The sequence below is a fragment of the Podarcis cretensis genome (assembly GCF_951804945.1).
Source record: "Podarcis cretensis genome assembly, chromosome: 12".
Classification (NCBI taxonomy): domain Eukaryota; kingdom Metazoa; phylum Chordata; class Lepidosauria; order Squamata; family Lacertidae; genus Podarcis; species Podarcis cretensis.
In genome coordinates this window covers 19,892,572-19,910,545 of record NC_137181.1, presented here as the reverse complement: position 1 = coordinate 19,910,545, position 17,974 = coordinate 19,892,572, and the positions used below count along the sequence as shown (strand labels likewise).

General features: G+C 43.7%; 1 protein-coding gene and 1 long non-coding RNA gene across 13 annotated transcripts in view; one reads left to right on the top strand and one right to left on the bottom strand.

The window, feature by feature from the left end:
- The window catches only part of LOC307199364, a 49,988-nt gene that overhangs the window by 31,321 nt on the left and 693 nt on the right, over window positions 1-17,974 (top strand). For all 3 annotated transcript variants that reach the window (XR_013831928.1, XR_013831929.1, XR_013831930.1), the window contains 2 exons: window positions 7,805-8,147; window positions 14,849-14,938. This is a non-coding gene — a long non-coding RNA (uncharacterized lncRNA). The remainder of the gene's footprint in view (window positions 1-7,804; window positions 8,148-14,848; window positions 14,939-17,974) is intronic.
- ARHGAP12 (Rho GTPase activating protein 12) overlaps window positions 15,419-17,974 on the bottom strand; it is a 68,512-nt gene continuing 65,956 nt past the window's right edge. For all 10 annotated transcript variants that reach the window (XM_079946667.1, XM_079946669.1, XM_079946670.1 and 7 more), the window contains 2 exons: window positions 17,545-17,647; window positions 15,419-16,985 (listed from right to left, as the gene is read on the bottom strand). In XM_079946667.1, the coding sequence (XP_079802793.1) occupies window positions 16,811-16,985; window positions 17,545-17,647 (278 nt within the window). In that variant the 3' untranslated portion in view covers window positions 15,419-16,810. The remainder of the gene's footprint in view (window positions 16,986-17,544; window positions 17,648-17,974) is intronic.

Genomic DNA, 17,974 nt, shown 5'->3' with positions numbered 1-17,974 from the left:
GTTCCAGAAATGTTATTCCCATGCAAAAAAAATTTGATTTGGCTTCCGCAGCATCTGCATTCCATAATGTAAGGTGTCCAACATCTGGAGAAAGCGGGCGTATTAAAATTTTCCAAAATTACATTCTGGTGTGCAGCAAGGATGAACCTGAGCATGGCACAATTAGATAAGGCGTCCTATAAGAGTTTCAGTAATGTGGGCGCTATCAACGGGGCAGAATGTCAGTTTTAGACAGACACGGTGTAATTTGTAAAGCATTCTCAGGCGGGCATGCTGCCAAAATAAGACCTAGCAAAAGCCATTTGTGAAGCACAAAGATCAACTTCGATCCTTCTTGGGGCTGAGCAAGTCCTGCTCAGAGCTAGTGCAGCAGTTTGCCATTGACAGCCCCTTTGTGTTGCCTCCTAAAGAGATACGTGAAATTTGAGGGGGATGCAGAGTGCCAAGAGTTCTAAGGAGAGCCAATGTTCCATTTCCACCAAACAGACTTTAAGCCCTTTTCATCTTAAGAAGCAAGCAGTTGTCGCTGAAGATGCATGTGAGTGTGTCAATTCAGCTTTTTTTTTGGGGGGGGGGGGCGAGAATTACCATTAGCATTCCAACCCCTTCCTGACTCAGGAGAATCTCCTGACTCAGGAGAAGTTTCGGCATATTTCTGGGCAGTCAGGCATTTTGTTATTTATTTGTATACACCAGTCATCCCTTCCCTCCTCAGTACATGAGGAGCTGGTCAAGCCAGCCCAAGGATTGCTAAATGGGCTGCAAAATGTGTGGACTTTGAGACCCTGATTCTTCCTGGAGCTCAGAATATGACTTCAGGTAGTTTATCTTGCCATTTATACCCAGGGCCTGCTCAAAGTATTTTGCCGCTTGAGGCAGAGGACAGCTCCTCTAACCCTACAGTTCCTCTTACAGAAGCCAACCAAAGTGCCAACCAAAGTGCCAGCTGAATGTTACTTTAACACTGGTGATGGGACATTGTCCTCCATCACACCTGAGGATAGCAAGAAGACTTAGGCCATGTGGCACACACAGCTCTTTCCTCCCAACCTCACCACTGCCACCCAGGAACAGCCGCCTAAGACAGCTGCCTCACTTTGCCTAATGGCAGGGATGGCCTTGCTTGTACCTCACTCTTGAGGATGAAGTTGCATCTGGTGATGATGGAGAAGCTGTCACTGAACAGATTGCTGCACGGATTTATAGGTAATGTAGGCTTCCTACGGGCAACCACTGTGAGAACAGGATGCTAGACTAGATGGGCCATTAGCCTGATCTAACACACTCATCATATATTCTTAGAAAACTGTCACATTTTATTGTCTTTGGTGCCTTGTTTTGTTTTTGTGTGCTTATTGTGTTTGGGGGGTCTCAAAAGCTGGAAGGAGCCTAGGACTTTCTGGACCTCCGAGAGGGCCACACAACACCATAATAAAGCGAAGTTTTGTCTCGGAGCCTCCTTGCCCATGGCAAGCTACAAAACAGGCAGCTCTCCATCCCCAGCTGCGCAGGAGAACCTGTGTTCCTTGCACAAGAAAGCCACTTAGAAGCTTGAACCCGCAGCTTGGGAAGTGCTTTTTCTGCTTTTGAAAAGGGCAAGCAATAGGATTGCTTCTCTGTTAAGATAACTGTACTTCAACCGGCATGATAGCAGGGGCATAATTAATGTTTACTTATAATCAGCATCTTTCTGTGCCAGCAATCATGGCAGGCTGAAATGAAGCAGGAGAGAGGAGAAGCCCTGCTGCTTTCAGCTGTCTGGAGCAATAATTACACAGTGCCACAGCACCTCTGGGAGTCTGGCACCATTTATCCTCCCCGCCTCTCCTCATTGGTTGCCTGCCACGAGGCAATCCTGAGAACAGCTAATCCATGCCGCCGTTTTCGTACAAAAGGTGGAGAGAAATGTGGGGAGGAAGAAAGGCTCCTCTTGCTCTTGTCTACAGGAAAAGGCTTGGGCCGGTGCTTTATAAGCGAGGTTAAAATAGAGCACCAATCAGAGAGGTAACAGCGTAACCAGGCTCCTTAATCTTGCATAAATACCAGGGAGATGCAAGCGAAGGAGAGGAGGGAGGAATAAATGTCTCCTGTAGGGTTTTCTCCAGAGAATAATTATTAGCTAGGCACTGAGCAGATTGAACCGGGAACGAGGCTGCTTAGCATTCATGCCCTGGCAGCTCAGGCTCAGAGTCACCAGCTCATTTGAATGCAAGTGTGGGCCTCCCCCTCCCCTCCTCCTCCTCCGCCTGCAGTGAAAACGGCACCATCCTTATTCTCTCCCCCTGGACAGTGATGGATAAAATCAATAGCCTTCTAATCTGCAGCCTAGGTGCAGTTTCATATGCATTGTAGCTGAGCAGCGATTTCCAAAGCACAGCAGCATCCTGTTCGTTCTTGAGTGTTATCGGTGGCGGTGAGAGAGAGGTAGTGGTTGTCTTTTTAGAAATGGCAAGAATTGCTTCCTTAGGGGCAATTGTGGTTTCCTCCTCAGCAGTTAACCTTAATTTGCCATTCTTAGTCATGCTACTCCCACGCTGGGCTCTCCAGTGTTGCAGGAAGGCACCCTGCTTCTCCGTCACCAGGGGTAGCAAAGGCTCTTCAGAGGAATCAGCAGATCAGATGGATCTTTCAGCACCTTTGGGGAAAGAACACTGGTTTAAAAGGGATCAGTGGGATGGAGAAATTCCTAGGCACCACGGCACACATTTTTTTGGTCATGAGCCTTCTACAGGTTGACCTACATTTTGCGGGCCCCGAAGCTTGAACTGCTATGGGTCCCCCTTTGTGACCAGCAATGAGGTCTGAGTAACCACAGTTATTTTCTTCATTGGGTTGTTCCATGACAGATCATCACAGTTTATTTATTTTTAAATTAACTACTACATCTGAGATTTTGAGAGAGAAAATTGCTGTACTGGATTATTTCACATGTCAAAGTCACTGGTACAAAAAATATTTTCCTATGCCTTATAGTTTTCAAGTTATTGGGGGGGGGGGCTAAAATTAGGGAAATGTTATATACATGCATGATGCATCATAGAATGGTCTGAATTGTGTGACTCAAGTCAGGTCTTTGCCCCCCATAAATTAAGCAATGTGGACTAAAGTCACTTCTGGGGCCCCTCCAAGATTAGAGGCCCTGAAGCATAAGCTTCATTAGTTTCATAGTACCAAGGCAAATGCCCAGGACCCAATTCTGTGCTGCCCTGAATGATGCTACAGAAAAATAGCAAAAGTTCTTCCTGGCGCAAATTCAGAGAATACTTCTTCACATACCTCATGGTTAAACTATGGATTTCACTCTCCCAAATGTTGTTGTTGATGATGATGATGCCCAGCTTGGATGGCTTTGAAAGAGGATTAGACAAATTCATGGAGGACAAGGCTCTCAGTGGCTACTAGTCACAATGGCTATATTCTGCCTCCACAGTCAGAGGCAACATGGCCCTGAATTCCAGTTGTTGAGAATCACAAGTAGATAGAGTGCTCTTGTGCTCGGGTCCTGCTGGTGGACTTTCCATAGGCTTCTGGCTGGCCACTGTGAGAACAGGATGGAGGACTAGATGGGTCACTGGCCTGATCCAGCAGGCTTTTATTACCTTCTGGTGCTCTTACTTTTAGATGTCTTTTGAAAACCACCTTGTGTCGGCAGGCCTTTTCAGTTGGATGGAGTTTAGGTGATTGGCCAGTTATGGCATTTATATTTTTGATATGTTTACTGTGATTTTATATTTGCTCGGGCATTATCTACATGAGTTAGCAGTATATAACTATTATTAAAAATAAATGTGCAACACACTGAACCAAACCCCTAAACAATTGTTTCAGAGGCCCTGAGGGATCCCCCCTACGACTTCAAGGAAACTGCACTGCCAAATCCTTTCCCCCACCCCGGGTTTCCCCTGAGACTCTCTACTCAGTTGTTGCAGCAAATTTCAAAAAGCCCATGAAAAATGGCCCTGTCCCCATAGTCGGAGTCATCAAGAATCTCAGGTTTCCGAGGCATTAAAGGGGAATAATTATGCTGCGAATAACAGCTTAGCAAAGGTTTTGCAGCCTTTGGGGGAAACAAAAGGCTTGAGCTGGGATGAAGACTCCTTCCCTTATGAGAAAAATGCAGCTCCCTAGAATAGATCATCCTGGTTCCACACCAGCAATAAGCATATGATAGAGGGGGAAAATGTGTTAACTGAGCATTCCACATTTATTTTACACAGAAAAAAGGTACCTTCCTCCAAGGGTCTTCTGCTGGTTCCCTCACTGCGAGAAGTGAAGATACAGAGATGCAGGCAGAGGGCCTTCTCAGTAGTGGCACCCTCCCTTTGGAACACCCTCCCTTCAGATGTCAAGGAGATAAAGAACTATTCAACTTATAGAAGACATCTGAAGGCAGCCCTGTATTGGGAAGCTTTTAATGTTTGATGCTTCATTGTGTTTTATATAGTCTATAAGCCACCCAAGTGGCTGGGGAAACCCAGCCAGATGGGCGGGGTATAAATATGAAATTATTATTATTACTACTATTATTATTATTACTACTACTATTAGTAGTAATGTTCTTTATATTGTAGTACAGTACCATTTACTACAGTAGGAAACAGCAGGTATTAAAAGTTATTTCAATATATGGGCACCCCCATTAATGGAGAGTATCACACACTTTCAAACAACAGTGTTCAGCTTGTGCATGTTTTCAGTTAAACAAGAAAATTTCTCTGCTGTCGTCCCTTTCCCCCTGCAGACAAGGTTTGGAAATACAGATTTAGGAAATACAGTGGATTGCAGCTCTGGGACTTTTGTCAGAGCAAGAGCAATGACATAATCTGCAGGAGCACCAGGATACGTGAAGGAATCTCCTTGCCTTGACAAGTGAATGAGGTGATAAGGAGGCTTTCAAGTTTCTTTGAGACATATTAAAGGTAAAGGTAAAGGTACCCCTGCCCGTACGGGCCAGTCTTGACAGACTCTGGGGTTGTGCGCCCATCTCACTTAAGAGGCCAGGGGCCAGCGCTGTCCGGAGACACTTCCGGGTCACGTGGCCAGCGTGACATTGCTGCTCTGGCGAGCCAGAGCCGCACACGGAAACGCCGTTTACCTTCCCGCTGGTAAGCGGTCCCTATTTATCTACTTGCACCCGGAGGTGCTTTCGAACTGCTAGGTTGGCAGGCGCTGGGACCGAGCAGCGGGAGCGCACCCCGCCGCAGAGATTCGAACCGCCGACCTTTCGATCGGCAAGTCCTAGGCGCTGAGGCTTTAACCCACAGCGCCACCTGCGTCCCTTTTGAGACATATTAGCAGAGCCATAAAGCAGGGGTGGGGACTCTCTGAGCCTCCAGATGTTTCTGAACTACAGTTCCCATCATCCTTGGCCATGCTTGAGGCTGGTGGGAGTTGTATTTCAGCAGTATCTGGAGGGCCAAATGTCCTCCACACCTGCCAGCAAGCTAGGAGGAAAATAATTAAGCAGAGACAGGATACTTTTTTCCCTTTTATTTCATGGAGGTCTAACTTCATGTTAGCAGTTTATGTGGTGATGCTTATTTGCAAGATTGTTTTCATTTCTAATTAAAAGCTGAAAGGTTTCATTTCAGCTGGCTAAGATCTTTTGTTAAAGCTCAATGTGTTTTACAAGTTGAACCTATGCAGTTAGAAGTACCACTAAGTTCAAAGGAGCTCAGTCCCGGAAAACCATGCATAGGATTGCAGTCATGCTGAATCTAAGAAACTAGGTAGTGTGCTATGTTCTGTTGCTCTTTGAAGTTTCTGTGTGGTAATGGATCAACACAGCTGCCTGAATTTTTGGGCTTGCTAAGGGGGCTGTTGTAATGAACTCCACCACAGACTGCCCTAGAGGAGTAGAAAGAAAACACTAGGACTAAACAGCCCTGCAAAATCAGGCAGGCACAATAAGGGAGGAGCTGGTCCCATGTGAAGTGAGATCCTGTCAAATCACGTTTGTCAGTAGTGGAAATTCTGAATCACAGAAGAGTCTTGAATTTTCAAAGCCAGAGGACATCACATCTCCTTACTTTGTTGAGGTTTTAAAACTGCTTGGGAACAACTGGCTTTAATGAAAAACAAAGTTAGTAGGTACCAGATGTTTTCTGTGCCTTAAAAAGGAATGCAGCTGTCTGCTCAAAAGCAAAATTCCTAGCAGTGGAAAAGCTTCTGCAGAAGCAGTTAAAAGTAAGGACCCCTGACAGTTAAGTCCAGTCGCAGACAACTCTGGGGGTGTGGCGCTCATCTCACTTTACTGGCCAAGGGAGCTGATGTTTGTCCACAGACAGATTTCTGGGTCATGTGGCCAGCATGACTAAGCCACTTCTGGTGAAACCAGAGCAGTTCACGAAAACACTGTTTACCTTCCCGCCAGAAGGTACTGGCTTGCTTTTGAACTGCTAGGTTGGCAGGAGCTGGGACCGAGCAACGGGAGCTCACCCCATTGCGGGGATTCGAACCGCTGGCCTTTTGATCGGCAAGCCCAAGAGACTCAGTGGTTTAGACCACAGCACCACCCGCGTCCCGCAGCAGCAGTTAGTACATCAGAAATGCAGTTAAAAGTTAGGATTCTGACAAAACAGAACTTACCCTTTTTCCTTGTTCCTTACAACCAGCCAAGGTGAATCTCTTCCTGTCATTGACTCTGACCACATCTGCTGTTGGTCTCCCTGCCTTCTGCCCTGCTAGTCTCAATGGGCACCAGCCCTCACTCTTGTGTAGTGAGACCTGGAACAATGTACTGGGCAAATTGGGAGCCAACTAAGCTCTATGCACAAACGCATGTGCAGAACCCAGATACTGAGACAGACAGAGATAGGAGAAGCAACTTAGGAAGGCAGAATCTTGAGTGAAGAACAGTGTATAGGTATAAGGAGCAAGCCTATGCACAAGAAGCGGGTGGAAAACACAGTGGCATAAGTTAAGCAGGGCTGCCGCTGCTGCACTAGCTAAGCCTGCCAGAGGGAAAGCAAGCCTTTAAAATAGTGTTTCACTCCAGGCTGCCAGCCAACATGACCAAGCTGAGTGGACTTGGGATCCAGCTTAAATCCTCCTCCCTTTCTTACTGGTTGCTCTTTCCCTGAATCAGAGGAAACATCAGTCCACGGAAAACCACGGAAAAAGCATGATTTGGAACAAGGAAATGGTCGGCTGGCAAAGGGTTTGTCCACAATTCCTCTTGTCTCACTGCTTTCATCCAGAGAAAACTGCTCCTTAGCGTTCAAACAGCAATTTGGGTTTTTCCGCAAATTATCATTTGTTCTGATCTATCGCTAAAGAGCAGGGCAAGGGGAAAACCACTCAGACCATGCCTAGAAAGTGTGGGTCAGGAGGAAAGCTGATCGGACCCATCTGTTCTAGGCATGGCACAAGCAAAGTGTGGCTGAGCCCAAAGGGTTAATCACTCACTGCTTCTTAGTTTAAAATACCCCACACAAGCTGTTTTTCTCATTTTATGAGACATTCCTGCAGTTCTGTTATACTAGTTTGTGCATAACATGCAGTCAGCCATTTTGATAAGAAGGACTATACCTCTTGATAACACTTGAGAGGTCTATAGCGCCCTTGCTTGCTTTTGAGGTTCCAGTGTAGGTCTGGTTGGCCACTATGGGAACAAGATGCTGGACTAGATGGAACTTTGGTAGATCTTTATACCTATATGAGGTTTTTTTTAAAATGAAATCTATGAATATCTGTTAGGATCTTCTATGACTGAAGCCAAAGGCAATTTAAAAAAGAGTCTAATTTTAAACGTATCCTAAGATTACTAGATATTCAGTTTGCAATCCTATATACACTTTCCTAGGAATGTGTCATGGGCTAGGAGTCAGCTTCGCCTGCTGAACAGCAGCCTGAAGGGGGAGAAGGCAGAGTGACTCCACCTGCAGCTGATCAGCCTTCAAGGACACAGAGGAGAAGGCCCTGATGAGAACCAGCTGGCTTCAGCCTTCTTAAGCAGAGCTTCCAGCAGCAGTCAGATGCTGAAGACAATACTTGTAGTTCCTGGTATTGCCTTGCTGTTACCTGCTCATCCTGACCCACTGATCATTGGATGACCTGACCTGACCTCTGGACTGTTTGACCATGCGGATTGCTGTTCGCCCAACCCTAGGACTGGACCTGACTTCGTATGCTGTCTCGGCCTCCAAGTAAGTACACCTCAGACTCTTCTGGTTGACTGGCCTCCCACTCCACTGAGCTCTGCACGTTGTTGCTCAGCAGTGAGACTACGACAGGATGAGTCTCGATGAGCTCAGTGGAGTTGACTTCTGAGTGCACATGCCTAGGATTGTATTGTAAAAGATTTTGTTTTATTGCTACTGACCCTCCACAGTTATTTGCCCATAACAAGGGTATATTAAAATGAATTTCTTTTTATTTTTCTGTTACTAATGGAAGAATAGGCTCTTTATGCAATCAAATCTCCAGTTAATACAATTAGCAAAATAATGCTTGCAGCTGCTTGAACATAAAGTATTTGACATTATTGATTTTATCGAGTGGTTCCGCCCCTCCTTTATCAAGTGTTTTTAAGTAGATTGATCACCCCTTATCAAAGATCTTGGCATGTAGGAGTCTTTTTTAAGTAAATTGTTAGTGTATGAAATTATACATCTCTTCAAATTGAATATAGGGGTATAATACACTGACAGCAGGTTTATGGATGGTACATAATAAATTAGCATAAAATGAATTTGCATTGCATTAGGATAATGATTGTCCATTCATCTTTAGTAAAAGAGAGCCATTTTGATCGTTTTAAATAAGGAAAGAGAGAGTTGTTCCAAGTACATTTGTGATCAGTTAAGTGTCTCTCGTTTCCAGCTCAGGCTCATTAGAAGGCAACTGCAGGACTTACTCAAGCCCTTTTTACACTGTCTGCAGGCAAAGCAGCAAATTCGGGGCGCTTGCCAGGCAGTGCACATTCCTGCCGACATTCTCAATGAGGAGATTGTACAAATAAGGAAACAAACAATCTCCAGTCACACTGACTTTCAGGGCAGGCAAAATAGCAGGTGGGTGGCTGAAGACATGCAGGAAAATCTATCCGTGCTTACCAAAAAGGGGAAAGGAATGACATGAGTGGTTTGAGAGAGCGAAAGAGCCAAAAGCTGTATCAAAGTCCTGGAAAAGATAACTAAAAATAGTTTAGAACTGGAAACTGCAACATGATTTACAGACCAATCCTCTGCACGTTTACTCAGAAGTAAGTGCTGCTGAGTTCAATAGATTCGCATACTTTTGAATTCCTTTTGCACCACTGTGGCCAAGTTGCAGGGGTGCTTCATTCTCCTATTTGAAACCAAAAGCATAAGCAGCCTGCCTTTAAAGCACATACATCCCAAAGAATCCTGGGAACAGCAGTTTACAGAACTGCAACTCCCAGCATCCTTAACGAACCAGTTCTCAAAATTCTTGGGGGGACAGGAAAATGTGTTCTACATGTATGGTGTGTGGACAGACTCTGGCTCAGTTGGGCCTTAAGCTGCTAACAGAACAGCTCATTGTGTTTATAACCACCAGGTCCTGCTATAGATTTTTATTCTATTTATTTTTTATTAAAGTTCTGTACTTTAGGAAGTAGGTCGAAGGTGGTCAAAGGCTTAGTGGCTTCTGCTTTTACTGCTGGGCTGTTAAGAAGACATGCAGTTGGGAGTGTGTTATCCAGGGTATTTGAGTGTCCCCTAGTTTGTCTTGTGTTTCTTGTGTCAGTATGGTTGTTGTTTTTAAATAAGTCTGTTAGTGGTTTAAGCCTTTGGCTTGCCATGTTTTTGTTTGGATGTTTTGTGCTGCATGTTGGAATAGTGGCTACTTTTTCCTTCCACGCTTTAAGCATGGACTGTGTGGACCTGTTTAGTGATTTGGGGGATTTTCCTTAGTTTTTCTTTTGGAGGATTGGGTATGTTGTTGTAGGGTGTTTTCAATTGTCACTTGTCTTCATGTGCACCCATCATTTTGTTTTGTTTTCTAGGATGTATGGGATTACGTAGCACACTTGGTTAGCAATGAAGTTGGTTTCTGGTTATTTGTACTCCTAAATATGAAGGAAGAGTGAAACTGAGGCTAGTTTGGGAATCTGCTCATCATATCCCTTATATGTTTATTCTTCTCTAAACTGTATCAGTTATCAAGCTGATCATTTGAAAGAATGTGTGCACATTGTCTGGGCTCTTCCTTCCTTCTTTCTCTTTCTTTCTTTTCTTTCTTTCTTTCTTTCTAAAAGCTCAATAGCAAATAGGCTTGTTCAACATTCACACAAAACCAGGGGTGCCAACTTGAATGAAATATTGGGGGGAGGGGCCAGGTAAGCCCCACCCCACATAATTGATCACAAGACGTGGCGCGCACACACCCCATTTGAATGCCCATCAACTTGGGAGGTGGCCAGCACAAATATTATTAGGAGGGGCAAAGGGACCTTGGGCCCTAGGAGTTGGCTCCTATGCACAAATAGTACATTGTTTGGCCTCCCCTTTGTGAATAAACAGAGAAAGCTTTTTAGACTTCAGCTGAGGTTCCCTCTTCCTTCTGCCTAAAATCTGCATGAGTTTGCTGCGCCTTGAAACAAAAATCTCATTGCACTCAAAAGGTGCTCAAGAGATGTCTGCTGCATTAACTGCAGATGGTCCCCCTCCTGTCTGCCACCTCTAAGCTCCACCTGCGGTAGCAAGTCAAAATAAACAACCTGGAGGAAGTTGATGGCTTCTAAGCAGCTGTCCTCGTAGTGGGCACTTGTTATATCTGTTATTTGGAAGCAGAAGGGAGAAGATTGATTCTTTTTCCTTGGAGAAAATGTTTCTTTTGTGTAAATAAATTTAAAGGGCAAGATTTAAATGGATTAACAAACTTTCTGAAACCCATTATAAAAGAAGAAGCTAGAGGCAGCCAGTTCTACATGTGCAGTAATGCTTGCTTTTGTAGAACACATTTTTAAGGATTGTTGCATAATCATTTGTCTGCAATGGAAAATGCAGCTGGTGGTCAAACCCAAGTTTTTTGGTTGTTGGTTTTTAAAAAATCAACTTTCTTTGATCAATAAAATCAATCAAAATGCAGAATTCTAGCTTATTCTCTGGAGGCGTAAAGGGGAGCTGAGACAGAGACCACCACCCCCTTCTAATGGAATGCTTTACAAATGCTTCCTTTAAGCAAAATTGCAATGTAGAAAATATTCACTTAATCCATTCTTATTGGGACAGGGTGTTTTGTAAGGCCTTGATCCGGCAGAAAACGGCCTCTGCAGCTGCTCCATCCACACAGTGTTGCAATTGTGGGAGCTCATTAAGATTCCTGGGAGCGTCTCTTTTTCTCTTGCGTGGCTTTGGAATGCCTCATTAGACATTCAGCAACTGCCCTCTTCAGAGCACTGCGTCCAACTTGTCCTAGCCAAAGTTTACGGCGTATAAATTAGCGATTCCAACAGATTGCTGCTCTTTTCTGCCTTGGCATAAAGCTGGGTAGTCACAGAAAAATGACCTACTATCTGTGCTCAAGCTTAACCATAAGAACCAAGAAGTTAGCTTTGGGAAACTGAACGCAACTCTTGACCATGCAGCTTCCCTCCTTATGAACGACTGTTAGGGAGTCAGGAATCTGCAGAGGCACAATACAGGCAAGGGCGTAAAATGAATGTCTATAAAGGTCTTTGGTACTCCTACCAGGGTGTGAAATGAAGGAACATGTAAAGAGTTAGTGTGACATAAAAGATCTTAAGAGATTGTATTGCTTAAAGCAAATGTGAGGGATTAAACATATATTTCTTCCCCGAGTCAAAATAGCATCAAATTCAGTCTTGTTCCCAACCCGCCATCATAATCTATGGTGACTAAACAAAGTTACATAATTTGCAAAACGCAAGGTATTCTGAATGTCACTAATTGGTGGCCTCCCTTCCAGCACCCCAAGGAAAGCACTGCAGCTATTTCCCACAAAGCGATGCCTGAGTTAGCAAAACTCAGTGTAGCACAGCCACACTTCAGGACAATAGATCCCGATGTGATAGAGCTGACAGCTTTGATATGCTAATTGCAAACATTATGCCTGACTCCGGTTATTTTAAACTGCTCATTTGTGCCAATGTGTTTTAAGTTCAGTGTGGGACTTGCAAGTTTTCTCCCTGCAATAAATCATAAACTTTTCTGCTCATTTTTTAAAAAAAGAAAATGAAAATTTACAAAGCCTTTGAGAAAAGGTAAAGGCCTGTCAATGCCGATGAAAACAATTCCTGCCATGATATATACCAGTTTGCAACACACTTTTTTTTTTTAAGCTTTTAGATTCAGGAAACTGTTGTCATGGAAGTTGTGGGACATGTCATGTGAGACTAAGTCAGTGCACTGCCCCATCTGGTCTAATGCCAATTTATAGTGACTGGCAGTGGCTCCAAAGAGTCCAGAATGAGTCTTTTCAGCTCTGCTGAGAGCATAGCTCCGTTCGTAGAGCATGTGACTCTTAATCGCAGGGTGGTGAGTTCAAGACCCATGTTGGGCAAATGATTCCTGCACTGCAGGGGGTTGGACTAGATGACTCTTGTGGTCCCCTCTAACTTTGCAATTCTATGAATTGGGAATCCCAGTGATTCAACCTGGTACTAATACAAAGAAAGCTTCTGATCTATCATTCCTCTTTGGTCCTTCCTCTGTTGCGTATTAGGCAGGAAAAGAGAGTCATTAGCAATCTCTTACAGCCTCTGCTTATGCTAATTGCTCAACTCAGAGCCAATTATTGGTATCCCAGAACTGACAAGATGCTTGGAGATGTTTAGCTAGCATGTGACCTTTACCTATCACATCAGATCAGTACAGAGACTGACACCATTGGTCAAGAGATTATCAGTTGTTCCTTTACAGGAGAAATTCTGAAGGAAACTGAAGTTTGGTTTCTAATTAAGCAGCTATCAATTTGATCCAAGTTACTTTGGAATTTTTCTAGCCATTCCATAACTTACTATTTTTGGCAAGGTGACTGAGCACTTGGCAGAAGACCGGTTTCAAGCAGGAGACGTTCAGCTGCTAAATTTCTTGAACGACTCTGCTCAGCCATTACTCACAGGAAGACCTTCAGACCCTGCTGTCACACAACCCTTTCCCGCTTCCCATGGGATCAGGACAATGCCTGCAGCAGGGATTCTGGTGTGGACTCTGCCCACAAGCAGAATTCCAAAGTATGCAGAAAGCTGACCCAAGCCTAAGTCACTTCTCTGTTGCAGGTGTTTGACCTGAACATACTGGAGAAGATCAGGGCTCAAGCCATGGGCCTGAAATCACTTTGGACTTGTAGTGCCCTTTCACATGTGCAATGGCTGAATAGATCCAAGTCTACTAATAAATACTGAACCAACACCTGGCTTGAAACCTGAGCCAAATTGCTTCAGTAGGGCTGTTCCGTGATGTTTGCTTAAGGACAGGTAGAATACCACTCTTGTTTCTTTGAAATATCCAATGCCAGCTTTCAATACCATTAATCATCAAATTGCACTATGCCACCTAGAAAGGTGGTGTGGGTGTTCACTATATTTATTTCTCTCCTTTCCTTCAGGGAATTAAATATTATTATTTGAGTTATACGCCACCCTTTATCCAGTGGTTTACAGTATAAAAAAATGCAATAATACATAATAATAAACAAAACAAACACACACAAGTTTAAAACAGGCATGCCCAAAGTCCATATCGGGGGCCTAATCTGGCCCGCTGGTCGGTTTAATCCGGTGCCTGCAGCAGTGGTCGGCCCTCACGCATGTTCACTTCATCAAATCTGGCCCTCTTTGAAAAAAGTTTGGACACCCCTGTTTGGTTTAAAAGGTTGTAATTTGTTTAACTGATGAAAGGCCTGGGTGAAGAGGAAGGTTTTTGCCTGGTGCCTAAAGATATGCAACGAAGGTGCCAACTGAGCCTCTCTGGAGACAGCATTCCACAAGTGGGAAGCCACTTCAGAAAAGGCCCTTTCTTGAGTTGCTGCCCTCGAAACCTCTCATGGAGGGGGCATGTGAAGGAGAACCTCAGATTATGTTCACAGGGTCTGAGTCAGTTCATATAGGAAGTGGTGGTCCTTGTGGTATTGCAGTCTTGAGCCGTTTAAGGCTTTGTAAACCACTATGAGTTGGGCCCAGAAATTACCGTATTTTTCATCCCATAGGACACTCCGTCCCATAGGACGCACCTAGTTTTTTTGGGGGGGAAATAAAGGAATTTTTTTTTCTTTATTTCCCCCCCCAAAGCAGGTCGGGGAAACCGAACCAGGTCGAGGAACGGCGCTGCGCCTCCCTGCTGTCCTCCGAGCTTGTGGGGCTGGCCGATGTCTGCCTCAGGCGGCAGGCTGCTATCCGCAGTGTGGGGAACCCTGCGGGGAACTCCTGCAGGGCTCCCCACGCTGCGGATGTCTGTCCGGCGTGCGGGGCGCTCTGCTTCAGGGCGCCCCGCCCGCCGGGCGGCAGGCTGCTATCCGCAGCGTGGGGAGCCCTGCGGGGAGGGCTAGGCTAAGAGGTATTGTCTATTCTGTAACTACCCACTGACCTTCGAAACCGAGTAGGATTCTGAACTTCTGTCACTCTAGTCCTGGTGTAGAACTTTAACCACTGCTTCACACCATTTCACTTGTGTGTAACAGGGCAATCTTAATTGTGATGATACTAGTTTGCTTATATTCTAAAGATCCAGGTAGTGATAGCTGGCAGCTGATTTGTGGATGGGGGTACATAAAGGATACTGCGTAAAGGAATTTTCATTGACTTCCCTCTTGCACCTGAGCGCCCAAGTGATTTGCAAGAAATGTCTTTCATCAGATGCAACTGCATTCCTTCTGAAGGACAATAATTATTTACTGTAATGCATATCTGGTTACCTTGTAGATAAGTTGCTGCATTCACTTGACAAGGGACTTCCCTGAAGAATAAGCTGCAGCTGGGGGAGAATATTGTGATCAGTTTTAAGGCAAAAAGGTGAGTGGTGTATATTACACATGCTAACTCAGAGCTGAACGTATAATGCTGGTACTTCCCTATAATGCCTCAAGGGGATTTCTCCCAGCATGTTTTAAGAAATTAATTCACTCCTTCAACTTCTGTGATCATAATGTATTAAGCAGGGTCTTTTCTGCAGTGGTGCCACACTTTTGGAATGCCTCCCCCAAGTAGGTTTTCTGGCTCACAGCAGGCTGTAAGATTTAAGAATCTTTCAGGCCCTCTCTGTGTTCACAGGGATCAACACCAGCAGTAGTTTTCAGATTAAGTCAATTAGTGGTTTTATGTGTTTCACTCTTGCTTGCATGTCACTTTTGAGTACTTTTTACTTCAAAAGGCTGTTTAGAGATTTTAATACAATCAGTACCTGATTCAACTGCTACAAACGAACAGGTGATATGCTAGCTTGTACACACAGTTTCACTGCAATCTAATACCATCCAAACCTGCAGCATCAAATTCCAAAACAGCTAACAATTTTCTTTATTCAGATCCCACATAGCAAATGTCAGATACAGCGGTTAGTCTAGAAAAATACATTTTAAAAAAATCTTCAGCAGACCACATCTCCTGTAACAAAATCTGAAACCTATTTTACAAATCAATCTACATTATTAATGTAAAAAGGAATCCTGAAATTTAGCATTTTCATTATATCCGAACATCCATCTATTCAAGCATAGGCTTCTGCTATTTATAGATGTTAGAATTTGTCATACATTTCTCTAATGTAGCTCCTGTACATATTAAATAAATCAGAGGCTCTGCTTGTAGTGCATTAACCATGTAAGCAAGCACACTCAGTATTTTTCCAGTACCGTTTGCATTACAATTATTTGCATGCAGATGTAATTAGCATTTAAAAGTGCACAAGTAGCCCATTTCTCTGTGGAAACTCAGACATCCATTCAAGGCATCACAATACCAGTTACTTAGCTACACATTATTAGAAATGTAGGACAAGGAGGTACTCTGAAACTATATGCAACAGTGTATATAGATATTTTTAAAAAGAAAAAAAACACTGTTAGAATTAATTCTGTATTTACATCCAATTTCACTACCACAGGTTCATGACAATAATTCAGTACAGTGTGGAAATCAACCTTCAGTTAGGATTGTTAGGTACTATTTAGGTAAAGTGTAGCCCCAAACATATCCTGAAAAAATGAACTTTATTAGTTGAAAGCTCTGGTTCATCACAGACCATGGCATATCCTCTGCAGGATATGTGTACCAGTTCAGTGTGTGAAGTAATACTAGTGTGCATTCAAGAGAGCCAGCAAGAATATGTGCAAAGTTCAAACAATAAAAAAGCAAACCTCACGTGAGGAATTTACACTGGCCACTGTTAGCATTTGTTTAAGCCTGTCAAATAGGAATGCAGAAACCTTGTGGACAAGATACAGGAATGATCTTAAGGTTTAACACGTAAGCATATTATGTAATTATTCGCTAAAAATGCCCATGGAGGTTTTCAAAGTCAGTTTATGGGGGTTATATTCCCCAAAACAAAGTGGTGAACCTAAAATTAAAAATCAATATTAAAACACTATTCCAGGTTATCCAGTTTGAGATCGAGGCTTAGCTTCTCTCCCCGTGGAATCCAGTGTGTACTAGTTATGCAGTTTAAAACCTTGAAACATTCACAACATTAAGTGAACTGTAAATAAGTTTTAATAGTTCCACAAAAGCCCAGGTAAAACAAATCACACACTCTTCCCTCTCCCACAAAAGTGCAAAAAACATCAAGTTGCTGCTTGGTCCACAAATGCATAAATGTACAAAAGAGGTGCAGTTTCTGCTGAAACCAAGTTGTTCTCCTACTAAGGCCAGTTTCACCGGAGAAATTCAGCGTCCAAAGATGGAGTTCAATTCCAGTAGGATTAATTCTACAATCTGGTTCTGATACACTGTGTGAACGGCTATGTTGCCAGTCTCTTTCTCTGGCTTCAACAGGGTTGGACCAAAGACTATGGCTATGCTTTGATAGGTCATTCGGTTCTTCTCTCCATTTTCTACAATTCTGAGAGAGAGGAGGGGAGAGAGAGCAAACACTGAACTTCCAATACAAATTCATATCACAAACAAGAAGGCAGATAGCATAATAACTTCCCTAATGAAATTCTGTATGCAGGTATCCTAATCCAGAAACACTGATATGTGCAAACAGCTTCAACTAAGCAATTGTCACATTCACAGGATGCTTTCTCAGATTATAAAACGAATGAAGCCTGCGCATACTTTTTGTATCCTTCTGGAACTTTGCAGCATGATCAGTCTTCATTTCTCCCTGGGGAAGCACGCAGCCACATATATCTACACCAATGCATATCAATGCATATCAAGACCTCTCACAGACAGCTAAACCCCCTTTATAGGTCTGTCCCCTTTCCCCCACCACAAATTTACACAAAACTGACTTTTAAAAAGCAATGCTTGAACTTGTTTTTCTAGAAGGCAGGCACAAGGGGGCTGGGCAAGGTGACCTCCAGAGCAAAATAGAAAAGTGATTTCATCATGTTTCTTCATTTGTGGATGTGAAAAACAGACCGAGCAACATTTTTTTTCCATGCACTACTTACCTCTTGAGATGTTTGAAGAGCACCTGCATGGTATCTTGATTTGGCTTTGGCAACTGTTTAATCAGCTCTTTTACAGCATGAACACGGTGTCTAGGCTCTTGTTCTGGAGAGGGAGAGGGGGAGAGAGAACTTTTAAGCACCCTGCTTTTCACTGTTTATGGTTTGATTGCAAGGACATTAGCTAATGCATATTACCACCTAGTGGCCATAGTGAACATAGCCATTCTACAACAACAAAACTAGAGAAAATATATTTGCCTCTTGCAGAATTGACTCCCGAGACTTCTACAGCATCTTAATGCTGTGGAACTCGGCTTAAATGAAACCTGGGAACGGGCAGTTCACTACAAAAAGTAACTGTCCCTCTTAGGTGTATATTTACACTTCTCCCTGTTTACAAAAGCTAAGAAAATAATTAAGTGGTTCACCC